The sequence below is a fragment of the Nothoprocta perdicaria genome, unplaced genomic scaffold (assembly GCF_003342845.1).
Source record: "Nothoprocta perdicaria isolate Ctin4 unplaced genomic scaffold, notPer1 scaffold_58, whole genome shotgun sequence".
NCBI lineage: Eukaryota > Metazoa > Chordata > Aves > Tinamiformes > Tinamidae > Nothoprocta > Nothoprocta perdicaria.
Window position 1 is genome coordinate 1,539,876 of NW_020455843.1, and position 12,105 is coordinate 1,551,980.

A 12,105-nucleotide genomic window follows, 5' to 3' on the forward strand; every position below is an offset into this window, starting at 1 on the left:
GCGGGGAGAAGGCGCCGGGAGCCACGGAGCCCTCGCGGCCTCCCCCGGAGCGTGCGAGGGCGGCGGGGGGGCCGCGGGCTGCCTGCCCCCCGCCGGCGCAGCCCCCGGCCCATGTGAAGCCCCTTGGCAGAGGGGAGAGGGGGCGGCGGGCGGGGGGGCCTCCCTTTTTCCCGCTCCTCTCCTTGCCCGGGAGCAGCGGGTGGCCGCGGGGGTGCAGCGGGGATCATGCCGGGGGGGCTGCCCCTCGGCATCGCTTTGGCCGCCGCCGCCTCGTCGCCCTCCATGGAGCTGGGACTCGCTCTACAATGACTTTCCCCGAGCTGAGCAATGCCAGCTTGAGTGGGAACGGGACGGGGCACAGCGGCGCCAACGGGTCCTGGGGGCTGCGCGGCGAGGAGGCCGCCGGGGGCAATGGCACCACGCTGACTTTCGCCTTGGATGTGCAGGCGGTGGGTGTCGGGGTGTTCCTGGCCGCCTTCATCCTCTCGGCCATCGTGGGCAACATCCTGGTCATCCTCTCCGTGGCTTGCAACCGGCACTTGCAGACGGTCACCAACTACTTCATCGTGAACCTGGCCATCGCCGACCTGCTGCTCAGCACCACGGTGCTGCCCTTCTCGGCCACCCTGGAGGTGCTGGGGTTCTGGGTGTTCGGGCGCATCTTCTGCAACATCTGGGCAGCGGTGGACGTGCTCTGCTGCTCCGCCTCGATCATGAGCCTGTGCATCATCTCCGTGGACAGGTACATCGGCGTCAAGTACTCTCTCAAGTACCCCACCATCATGACAGAGAGGAAGGCTGGGGTCATCCTGGTGGTGGTCTGGCTCTCYTCCATGGTCATCTCCATTGGACCATTGCTGGGGTGGAAGGAGCCCCCACCGCCGGACGAAAGCATCTGTAGCATCACAGAGGAGCCAGGTTATGCCCTCTTCTCCTCCCTCTTCTCCTTCTACCTGCCCCTCATGGTCATCCTGGTGATGTACTTCAGGATCTACGTGGTGGCCAGGCGGACCACCCGGAGCTTGGAGGCAGGAGTCAAGAAGGAGAGGAATAAATCCATGGAAGTGGTGCTGCGCATCCACTGCCGGAGCGTGCTGGAGGAGCCTCTCTCCAGCACCCGGAGCAAGGGGCACAACTTCAGGAGCTCCCTCTCTGTGCGGCTCCTCAAGTTCTCCCGCGAGAAGAAGGCGGCCAAGACTCTAGCCATTGTCGTGGGCGTTTTCATCCTCTGCTGGTTCCCTTTCTTCTTCGTCCTGCCTTTCGGTAAGTAACTCCATTCTCCTTGCCAATCCCCTTGCCTGTGGCTGTGCCCCCAGGAAGCTGCTCCCAGGGACAAACCTGGACACAATTCGTGCCTGGAGTCAAGTGATAGATGACMGATAGGTGAACAAGTCAGCAAGAGACTGATTGAATTAATTAGAACTTATTCAATGTTTATTAATCAGGTTCTCCCAACCACTCAAAATAAATAGCAGCTGAATAAAATAGCAAAAGTCATTGGTTTGATTAATTATTTATTCCACAATTTAATTAGTGGAGTTAAGAATGGAGAGGAGAGCAGAGTTGTCTCAAACAGGCTGTAATTATGACAGACATCTCCAAAAAACTTTGCAGCCCCTGTCTCCCTTCYTCTGCTTTCCTCCTGATTTGGGAATCTCCATCGCCCCTGAGCCTGTGGTTAGGGATCTGCTTTGTGCTGTGGGGATGAGGAGGAGGAGAAAGGCAGGTCTGGTGAGGAAGTGTCCCTTTCRGTCTGGCTGGGGTGGGTCCCAGCCTTGCCTGTCGCTGTTGACCTCCTGGGATGCTGACGCCGTGCGGGGAGCGGGAGCAGGACCAGCTCTTATCTGCACTGGCCGGATGGTCCTGGGCGACCACAGCGGGGAGCAGCTGCTCCTGCCCCATCTCGCTCGGCCAGGCCACAGCGGGGTCAGCTGTAAGCTTGGGCAAGTTACTAAAATCTTGCATGTCCTCCCCAGAGACGGGGTTAACCCTGCGGAGCGATGTAGCTGAAACTGGTGGGGGCAAAGGAGAAGTTCAAAGAACCTCCTATGGAAGGTGCTGCCCTTAGGGCAGAGCTCCGCAAAGTAGGGGGGCTGCTACATTGGCCGAGGCTCTGTCTGCTGGGGGGAACTGGTGTGTCCCCAGACCCCGCCGGGGCCTCTGCGGTTGTGCTTGGATAACCCATGATGTTTTAGCCAAGTATGCATTTTTTTTTATTAGGATTTTGTAAAGCTCCTCTTAACCCAAGGCTCCCTCTCAGGAGAATGGAAATGAGCACCATGGCCAAGGGGATAATTTAGACCGTTCTACACTCCAGCTCTCTGYCCTAGATGCAGCAGGAACCCAGGCCTGTTAGGCACTTAATTGGGACCACCCAATTAGGAACTGGTTCTCAGGTGGGATAATTCAGCCCAGGGATGAGTGATGCCTTGATAGCTCGGGTCTCTCTAGGCTGGTGGGCTGACCATGAAAGGTCTGGTCTTTTCATGCTGCTTTTCTGTGCTTGCTGCYTCTGTGTCCTGATCAGGATGGGATTTGGTGAGTGTATTTCAGCTCTCTGTAGGGGTTAAACCATTGCTGCTGATGGAGGTTTTGCCTTATGTCATCATGGAAGTGCATGGTGTGATTTGGGACAGGGAGCTGCTCAGGGCTTCTCTTGCTCTAAGACCCTAGTGACTTGTCTGTGCTGACTGTGCCTTGGTTTCCCTTTCCACGCTCAGTTGTTTTAGAGGATTTCTGTAGCCTGCAGAGCMCATAAGCTTGGAGATGCCAGTGTTTGAAGGCTGATCTCTTTGGACAGGTTCTTTGATCTCTTTAGGGCTTTTGCACACAGCGCCAACGCAGTTCTTGTCTCCTGGGCCCCTCAGACAGAYGGGAGCTTGCTCTAAATCTTACTCCCGACTTTCTGTCCTATAGCTAATGAAGCTRGGAATTTGGATTGGGAGTTATTCCCAGTATTTTAGGACTAAAGCAYGAACCGTAGGCAAATGCTTTGTTTCTCCACAAGTGTCCTCCCTTGAAGCTCTTGAGCCAGATCCTCCACTCAGGTAAATCACTGCTCTTGCACTGATGTCAAGGGCAAAATACTGATTTACACCAGGAAAAAATCCAAACCTCTTTCTTGAGCTTCTCCTGTGAACCCATTTGCTYCCTCTGAGTGCGTAACTTGCCAAGTTCTTTATAAACACGGCTTTGATCTTTGCTTCCTGCTCTATTATGCATATAACAAACACAGAAAAAGTTCATTTATTTTATGACTGAAAAATATGCTGACTCCAATTTCATTCCTCCCCAATGTTATTAATTGCAATTTCCTATTCAAATTTGAGGCTTATTCAATGCTATTAAAGTGGAGAACAGAAACTTCTGTAAGTTCTAATCTGCAGTTAACTGAGTTTACAGCTTAAAACRTGAGGTTGAAACTCAGGCAAACGGGCAAATTCCCTTTAAATCTGCATGCTGGAACACCTTGGATTTGTTTTTCTTTGAGAAGGGGACTGTGAATGCTTAAGCACAATCATATTTATAATTTTTCTGTTGGAGAAACTTTAAAAGAAATCACTTTGGGTCAACAAGAAAAAATATTGATATGTACTTTTAAATGCTGCTGAGAAACAAAACTCACTTTCGATTGACTAGTATGTTTTCCCTAACCTGAAATGAAACAAATTGTTTCATTTTAGAAAAAGGGTGAAGGGGAGTTTATTTAAAAAAAAATAAAAAAATAGTATGCTTAGATAAACTTTGAAATGAACCATCCCATTGAAATGGAAAAAGTGTTTCAAAAATATCAAAATGAAATGTTTTGACTTTTTTTTCCTCTCTCTATCTGACATAAAATTGCAAAAGGTTTTATTGAACTGACTATACTTTATAGGAATAAATAAGTTATTCAACTGAAGAAAAATAATAAGAAGAAAAGACTCCCAGCTCTGTTCAACATAGAAATCTCTAATAGATAAGTCCATTCTGGCACTGGCACCTGTGTTAGTCTGCAAACATCTCTGTATCTTTTGGTAGAATAGTTTTCACATTAGGAAAACASAAATACTATTTATCACAACAGCACTGAGAAGCTGCAATAACTAGTAATTTTGAATAACAGTGCCTATCAAGCATTGTTGATAATTTCGCCGTGCTTGGGTAATCTACAGGCAGGCTTCTTTAAATCGGCCCAAACTCTCAAATTCAGCCTATTTAACAGTCGAGAAATTCGGCTCACTCACGGATTGGCGACACGTGTCCCCAAGCACAGGATGCCATCATCTGGAGTCTTAACGTGATCAGCAGTTTGCCTGGCTAATGAGACGCTTTAAGAAGCTKTTTGCTCAACAAGAGGTGAAGTCCTGAAAGACTCTGGTACCCAGTTACCGTATGGAGTCAGGGGAGCATCTAGGGTCCCATACGGGCCAATGTTAGGAGCAGAGGCAAAGCCCTTCTCTGTCAGAACCCCAGGAGCATCCAGGAGGAAACCATCATCGCTTGAGATCAAGAGTGCACTAACGAGTACCCAGGATGGTGATTTATGCTCCCCCATGCCTCTTGGTTTTTAGCAAGCACGGTCCAGCCAAGGGGTGGATTCTCACCAGTGGTATTTGTTGTATTTGGTTAGAAGTCAAGCCCAATGTGGAAAATGCAGGCCAGAACCCATAGCAAAAGTCATGCAAGGGTGAAGACCACAACCCAAGACTTCCTCTGTCTTACCCTTCTTCCATACAGGCGTAACCCAGAGCACAAATGACTTGAGACCTTGGTATAATAYGAGAAAATGCATTATGCTGCAGAGGAATGGAATCATTATAAGCAATAGTCCTCCATATTCATGGTCTTGTATTTCCCTTAAGGTGGTAACTTGGCTGTTTGTGGTGGATGCTGATATTCATTTCCAGATATGAGTCAGAAAAACAGCATCCTGGATTTTTTTTTTTCCCTTGCGTCTCAAGGAAAAGACRGCTGCTACACAGACCAGGTTCAGAAAGGTCTCCTTCAAGCCAAAATAAARTTAATTTTCTAGCCACTATTTTTCATGCAACAGAAATCTTTTCCCAAAGAGTTTTGTGGAAGATAGACCCTCAGAAACACAGCAGTGCTGAGACTTCAGTAACTGTTTCCTTTATAAAATGGATGATGGGCAGGACCATTCATGCAGAACTACATCTGAGAGGAAACAAAGTCTGCTCTGGCAGAGGAGGAGAATATAGTTCTATTCTGATAGAAGAGCATTTACCTTGATTTCCTAATTAAAAAAAAAAGGGGGGGGGCTTATGTCATTGTTCCCCACTATTTGTTGAACTACATCATCAATCTCAATCACGTGTGAGAAAGTGGCAAAGGTCTCCAGTATGTAAAGTTTCTACAAGTTTTGTGACAGCAGGCAGATAAGCAAAGAAGCAGGAACTTATATATTCTTCCCCACTTAAGGAAGATTGGGGTGTAAGCTCCCCCCTAGTTAGAGATAAGAAAATACTCACCAAATGTGCACCACAAGACATAATTCTGCAGGAGATGAAACTTCTTTGGTCTTCCTGTGCACAGGCTGAGCTAATCAAAAGTGAGATTTAAGAGCAGAGTGGAGAAAGAGATGCTGCAATTATTTCCATGGTCAGCGAAGTCTCTCATATCTCCTGAACTTTCCCGAGTCATGGTGGAAGAGGCAGAATTGGCATGGAAAAATACACACAACTGCTTTGGGATAATTGGCTTGGTGTGGGGAACATATTCTGTCTGAACCTTGAGCTGAGCTAGAATCAAGGTATGAAATCAAATGAATTGGAGAAAATGTAATGCAATCCATCTACCACATGTTCCCCAGTGATGTCTGGTCCACAGGAAGTATATGTTCACTTAAAGTCAGCAAAGAGTCAGTAGAGAATCTCAAAARCCTCTCAGATGCCATGTTCCCATTTAATCCACCTGAGATGTTTTCTGGCAAGAGACAAGAGTCTTCTCTCATCTTTCCACCACAGGACATCACCATCCTGGGAGCTGATGCCAAACTGCCATAAATTAGTTGCATCACTAGGGGTAGATGGTTCTTCCAGCCAATCACCCTCTCTCAGGTAAAGGTCACTTATCCCTAAACCATTCCTAACCTGTTTTTCAAATCTATTCTTAAAGTGTCGGAGAGAAGTCAAATTCATCACTTTACCTGACATTTTTTTTGTTGCTTAATCAGTCTTTGTGCTTTTATTCTCTGTTCCGTCCTTGCGGAAGGCCAGAGAAATGCCCATGTGTTTGTGTTCTCACTGATAACACCATCAGAAGTGATTAGTTTGCCATCTCATGGAAACAGCCATTCACCTGGTGGTATTTCTGGCTGAGTCCAGAAGAAGAAAGCACAAGAACCCATGAAGAAAGTTCAGCTCAGTGTCCTCCCACCTCCTCTGCCTGCTTTGTGCCTGCTATGTCTGGTGAACTAGCCACAGYGAAGATCGAGCAAGGTTGTGTTGCTGGTAGGACAGTCTGGACCATGTTCTYCTGCCTGGAGACCTCTTTGCAGAGCCATTGCCTATCTAATTATTGACACACTAACAGACAGGTATCAGTAAAGATTCCTTGCCTTTTTCTTCTGCAATAAAATATGGAGGACCTGGCAAACCTCTTTTTTTGATTTGATACCTACCAGTGACCCCATCTTTCTACAAGCAGTTCCCTTCCCATGCAAATCCCTGCTCCCTAGAGTARAGTGTGAAGAGGTGCTTATGCACATGGACATCAAAGCCTGTCCTCCTRTGACTGTCTACTGCACAGCAGAGTATCTGAAATAACATTAGGACTGTGCCGCGGTCCACATGAATGTCATTTCTTGGGCATGATGGCAGGGATCTGTGTGGTGGACGTAGCATAGGGTACATGTGGAACAGTCTTGGGTCACACAGCCTAATGGGACAGCACTGGAGGACTATCCTGCATAGAGGGGTACAGATGGAAAACAATCTGCATTTACTGTGTGCATGGCTAGAGAGGACTGTGTGAAAAAGTGGAGGAGAACATAGTGGCATTTTGCAGAATTGCAAGCAGGCGTGTGGATAACCGGACTCCAGAGCAATGGGATAGTTAAGGCATTTGGCAGCACTGATTGACTCCTTGTCCCCTAGTGCAGAAATAGCTAGCAAAAAGTGATTTTTTTTTTTTTTTTTAGCTCAGCTGAGTCTATATGGTCTCTTGCCAGCTCATTACTCTATGTATAAGGTCAGAAACATATATAGGGTTTTAGGACATTTTGCCAGAGGTGCACCATTCTGCTTCTGAAGTTTGTTTATATGTTCTATAATATATGTTCTATATATGTGTGTATATATATGTTCTATATATATATATATACACACATATATAATATATGTTCTACATAAACCCAAGTTTGAATATATGTTCTATCTCTGCTTGGCTAAAGTAGTGTAGTGACTCAGTGAAGTGTCTGGGAATAGGACCCAGATCTCCCATGACCTATATACTGGTTTACTCTGCTTCCAGTCCAGCCAGCCAGCCACCAAATAAACTATTTAAAGCCAAGTTTCTGTTTTTGTATTGCTCTGCCTTGACGTATCTTGAAGCAGTTGCTATAATGGATGCACTACAAATGGGGAAAATAGAAAAAAATAATAGGAAAACTTTACACGACCGTGATTCAGTGGGTGAATTATAAAACTCTCACCAAGCATTTTGCAAGCAAAATGAAAATGGTACCATTTAATACTATATCTGTACTAAGCTGAGTCCAAAGGTTTTATTACATTTGAATGCACAAAACTTTGTCCTAGATATTCTGTGAAGGAGTTTTAATAAGTCAGATCTATCTTCATTAATGCATATTTGAGTAAATATTTGCTAATTAATTCTGATAGTCTCTTTAATGGGACATAACAAAGAGTGGGTGGAAGGGCGGAGGTGCTCTTTGGTATGGGTGGCTATTTAGTCTGATGTTACCAGCTTGTTTGTAATTAGCTTTGTCACAACAAAGAGCATTAACTAGGTACTTGCAACTACAACATGTTAACAAGTGGTGTTTTAAGAGCTTTATACAACCTATGAGCAGTCTTAATTAGAAGTGTGCTCATTTTAGTGAATACATGTATCGCTTATGCTCATGAATTTTAAGAAAATAAATGTATTTCTTTGGAAAAGCARACCAAATTGTCCTCATATTGATTAAATAGGACTTTTAGTTGGTGTGGTGACTGTGGTGTTTTCCAGATAGYGGTTATAGTCCCATCAAGATTGCTGGACCCTTCTGGTATAAGGTCTCAGTTTCTGGTGCTAAACATTATCTGTTAGATAAACTTTTCCATGTATCAGTCTGCTTTTGTTCTGGATTTCTTGGATCTTGGAACAAAATCCAAGATTTTGTTCTTGGATTTGTTCGGCCAAATCCAAGACAAAATGAGATGAAACATGGCAGGGAAAAAACCACAATATTCGGCTCCTACAGGAAGTGTTATGGTGACAGCTTCGAATTCAAAAAGCTCTAACAGTACCATGTGTTTGAGTAGGAACTTTAGTGTTTTACCCCACTGGGGATGGGAGATGCTTTYTGTCAGGAAAGTGCAGGAATTAGGCAAATACAGACAACTTCAATGAAAGCATGTTTCTGAGATGCTGGCAAGGCTGAGTAGGTTGGCAAAACTGGACTTTGCTGGAGAAGGAGTTTGGAGAGCAATGAGTTTTGTATCTGTCTCTCAATCCCTGGATCCCTTTTTGTTGCTGATAAGGATTTCTGCCCCTCTRCAGTCTCCTTTTTATTGCACATTCCCACACTTTTTCCTTCAATGTCAAACCCATTTCAGGAGATGGGATCTTACTTAAAGTGGACACCAACATTGCACAGCCTTCAGCTAATCACTCTTCAGCTTCTGAGATAACCAGTAAAGAAAGACAGATACTCTGAGGCTGCAGTTCATGTCATCTGACATTGCCATCTAAACCAGTCAGATGAGTCCCATCTCAAAAACACCTGTGTCTCCCCAGCACTTTTGAATGAAGCCAAAGGCACTAGCTTAGATGTGCATTGGAGACATCTACAGTCTCCAAGGATGATACCTGCAGCCAAATATGATACCTGGCGTGCTGAGGCTTGACACTTCCAACTGGAGCTGATAGGAGTTACACTTTAAGGATATGAAGTGTTCCATAACACTGTGGCACTAGTGGATCTTGTCTGTACACCCACAATAGAAGCCTACTTGATATTGCTTTGTAGGTAGAACAGGAAAATGGGTCAAAAGGACCTTTCTTTCCTAGAGGAACTATGAAAATGATGTATGGCTGCAAATTATTTGGCCATCACCACGATGAGACATGAATAGGATGAGTCTGTAAAGCGTGAAGTGTTGGCCAGAAAGGAGGTGCTGAATAGCTGTCCCTCAGCTGAACACCAGCCCTTCCTGTGCAACTGGTTCGGCAGGCAAGTAGAGAAACAGAGCATGAAATTAAGGACTGTAGATGTAAGAAATAAAAGCTTTGCGAATGCAGCTTTCACTTTGGCCATGTCTATTTTTTGAGCCCTTAATTCTGCAATTTAATTGTGTTCATTTAGCATCTTCATTGTCTAGGATATGGTATGACTTCCCRGAAAGCTCTTGCTCTAGATGTTCAGTAGAAACCACTGTTGGCTGTGGCATTAAGGGCTTTGGGTCTCCAGCACCCCTGAGATGGTAGTGCTTTGGAGTTGCCTGAGGTGGCCCTTGCAAGAGAGAACTTGCCCAGCCCCAAAATGTAATTGCCAGCYCTCTCCTAACTCACAAGCTCATGGGAGTATTTCTAAGCACCTATTGCTGTCATGGTGTTTTATGGTCTTGTTTCTGTTTCCCCGCCTGCTTTTAATTTGTTTGTGGCTGAGGGGGCTTGGGGATTTGGTAGCAAGGGCACTTCATGAGGAATTGCTTCAAAGCTCAGCAGCTGGCTGCTTCCACAGGAGAGCTTGCTTTCCAATTTGGCAGTTAATTGCCATTGTTATTTGCTGCAAATATTTCCCTTAAAACGCCTTTAGGGACAGTGAATGGTGGGCTTTGACTTCTAAATGCTTTGCCTTCATGACACTTTCCCTCCAAAGCTCTCCAAGCACCTGTTACTGAAGAGACGTCCCCAAATACCCTCGTCCCTCCAGAGCAGCTTCCAGACCATGCAACACAAAAGTGGTCTCTGATTAATTGCATCAATAATTTGCTCACCAGGGTTATAAGGAAAGCTGCCTGAGTGGCAGAGCAGTAAAATTCAGATTTTCCTATGCAACATGAGCTRGCTCTGTAACTTAAACAACTAAATAGACAGAAGGAGAACACACCGAGATATCTTAAGAGATAGAAATCAATCTATTAGAACATTGTTCATCATTATTTTCAGCTAGAGAAACATGGTTTATGTCCGTGTAGTCAGTTGGTAGTTCTCTAGTACTGTTAGGCTGGCTACTTCTGTCTGTCCTGCTTTATCTGCCTCAGTGCTCTAAGAAACCTGTCACACCAAACCAGAAGGCTGTACTTCTCCCTGCCTTGTAATTCACGGGTGTGATTAGCCCAAGGATGGATTTAGTAGAGAGGCTGGAACAGGATATGGCTTTTTAGTTACTCCTAATGAATAGCCTTTCTCTGAGAGGGCTCCTTAGCTAATGCGTTTGGAGTAGAGCCAGAGAACCACAGGATCTGGTGGCAGAGAAGGGACTGCCAGCTCACTCRGGAGAGGGCATTCCTCCCTACTGTGATGTGTCAAACCTGTTGTAATTCACAGCACAGTCATGAAAACCTGGGAAATGCAACTTTTATTCCCCTCTCCTTTCTCCAATAGCAGAAAAATCCTCACTTGTSGAGCCTGTGTCCCAGAGTACACCCAACCAATTTGGATTTTACCTGGCCTTTGTGGTACCCAGGCTGGGGAACAAGGTTCACTCCCAGCTCTACGAGACTCAAACTGGCTGCTATGGGATGGAGATGCTCCTGCTCTTCCTTTTGTATAGCTCTGAGGGGGTACAAATCCCTGCCCCTGTCAAGTCCAAGATGCCCTTTCCATTGCTTTCAGTGGGTTTAGCACTTACGGCTATCAGGGTAAAAGGACTAGGAGGAAAGTGCCAGTACCTGGTTTTCCACATTGCTCATTTGTTCCCGTGTTCTAGCCTTGGTTCCAGCTGGCTATCTCCAAGACAAACTTGTCCTAGAAGCTGTTTTTAGTATTGTGAACATGAGCTACTTGGTGCCACTTGGGTCCAAGTCCTGTAATAATACCTGGACCTCTTTTGTTTAGACATAGCAAATCAGATCCAGATTTTCCTCTGCGAGATAAAGGATAGAAGAAATCACAGGGGTTGTCTAGGCTGGTCTCCTGAACAGAAGAACCCCAAATATTCTGTTTCCCTGCTGGTGTCTGTAAGACTGTTGCAGCACTGACCCGCATGATCTCAGAATGAGCCAACAAGAAGCAAGCTGCAAGTTCTTAGAGATGTCCATGGTGGGAAAGAAAGAAATGCTTAGGTAAGCCCTGCAGATCCCCCACTCCAGCATCAATAGTGCAAACATTGCTTGAGCAGGGCACAGCCACCACTACATCCTTTAGAGGGAAATCCACATTCTAAGTCTAAAACAGATGATTTGCTGGAGTGCTCAATAAGAACCAAGGGTAGCTTCATGGCATGCTGGCCCATGGCAATGGGTCCAAGGGGGATTAGAGCAATGCCACAAGGAAAAGGACTGGGAAAGCCTTGCTACAGCAGGAGGATGGTATAGAGTCAGGTGCTGCCACCTCTCCAGTGCCAGGGCAGATGGATGGCAGCCAGCACAGCAGACTTCTTCACATTTCATCCCCGGCAGTTTTCCAACTGCAGGTTTCCTAGTACCAGTATCATAGAGCACTGAGAACCAGCCATGGATAGTGATGGGSATCACAGATGGGGATTCCTGAAACCCAGCGAGTCACCGTCAKCCTCGAGCCCCAAAGTACCTGGTGAAGCTGACAGGGGTGACGTTTCTTGTCCTACATGAAAGACCTCTTCCACAGGTCAGATAGCAGGACTGTGATGTTGCTCTTCCCACCCCACACGTGATTTGGAAAATGCACTTTGGAAAGGCACCAGGCACGGGCATAACAGGAGGGCACCATCAGCCACTCGCTGACCTAGTTTGA

General features: G+C 46.0%; 1 protein-coding gene across 1 annotated transcript in view; it reads left to right on the forward strand.

Moving 5' to 3' along the window:
* Positions 1 to 305: 305 nt before the first annotated feature.
* ADRA1D (adrenoceptor alpha 1D) overlaps positions 306 to 12,105 on the forward strand; it is a 38,725-nt gene continuing 26,925 nt past the window's right edge. Inside the window, exon 1 of the mRNA XM_026048886.1 lies at positions 306 to 1,263. Coding sequence (XP_025904671.1) covers positions 306 to 1,263 — 958 coding nt within the window. The remainder of the gene's footprint in view (positions 1,264 to 12,105) is intronic.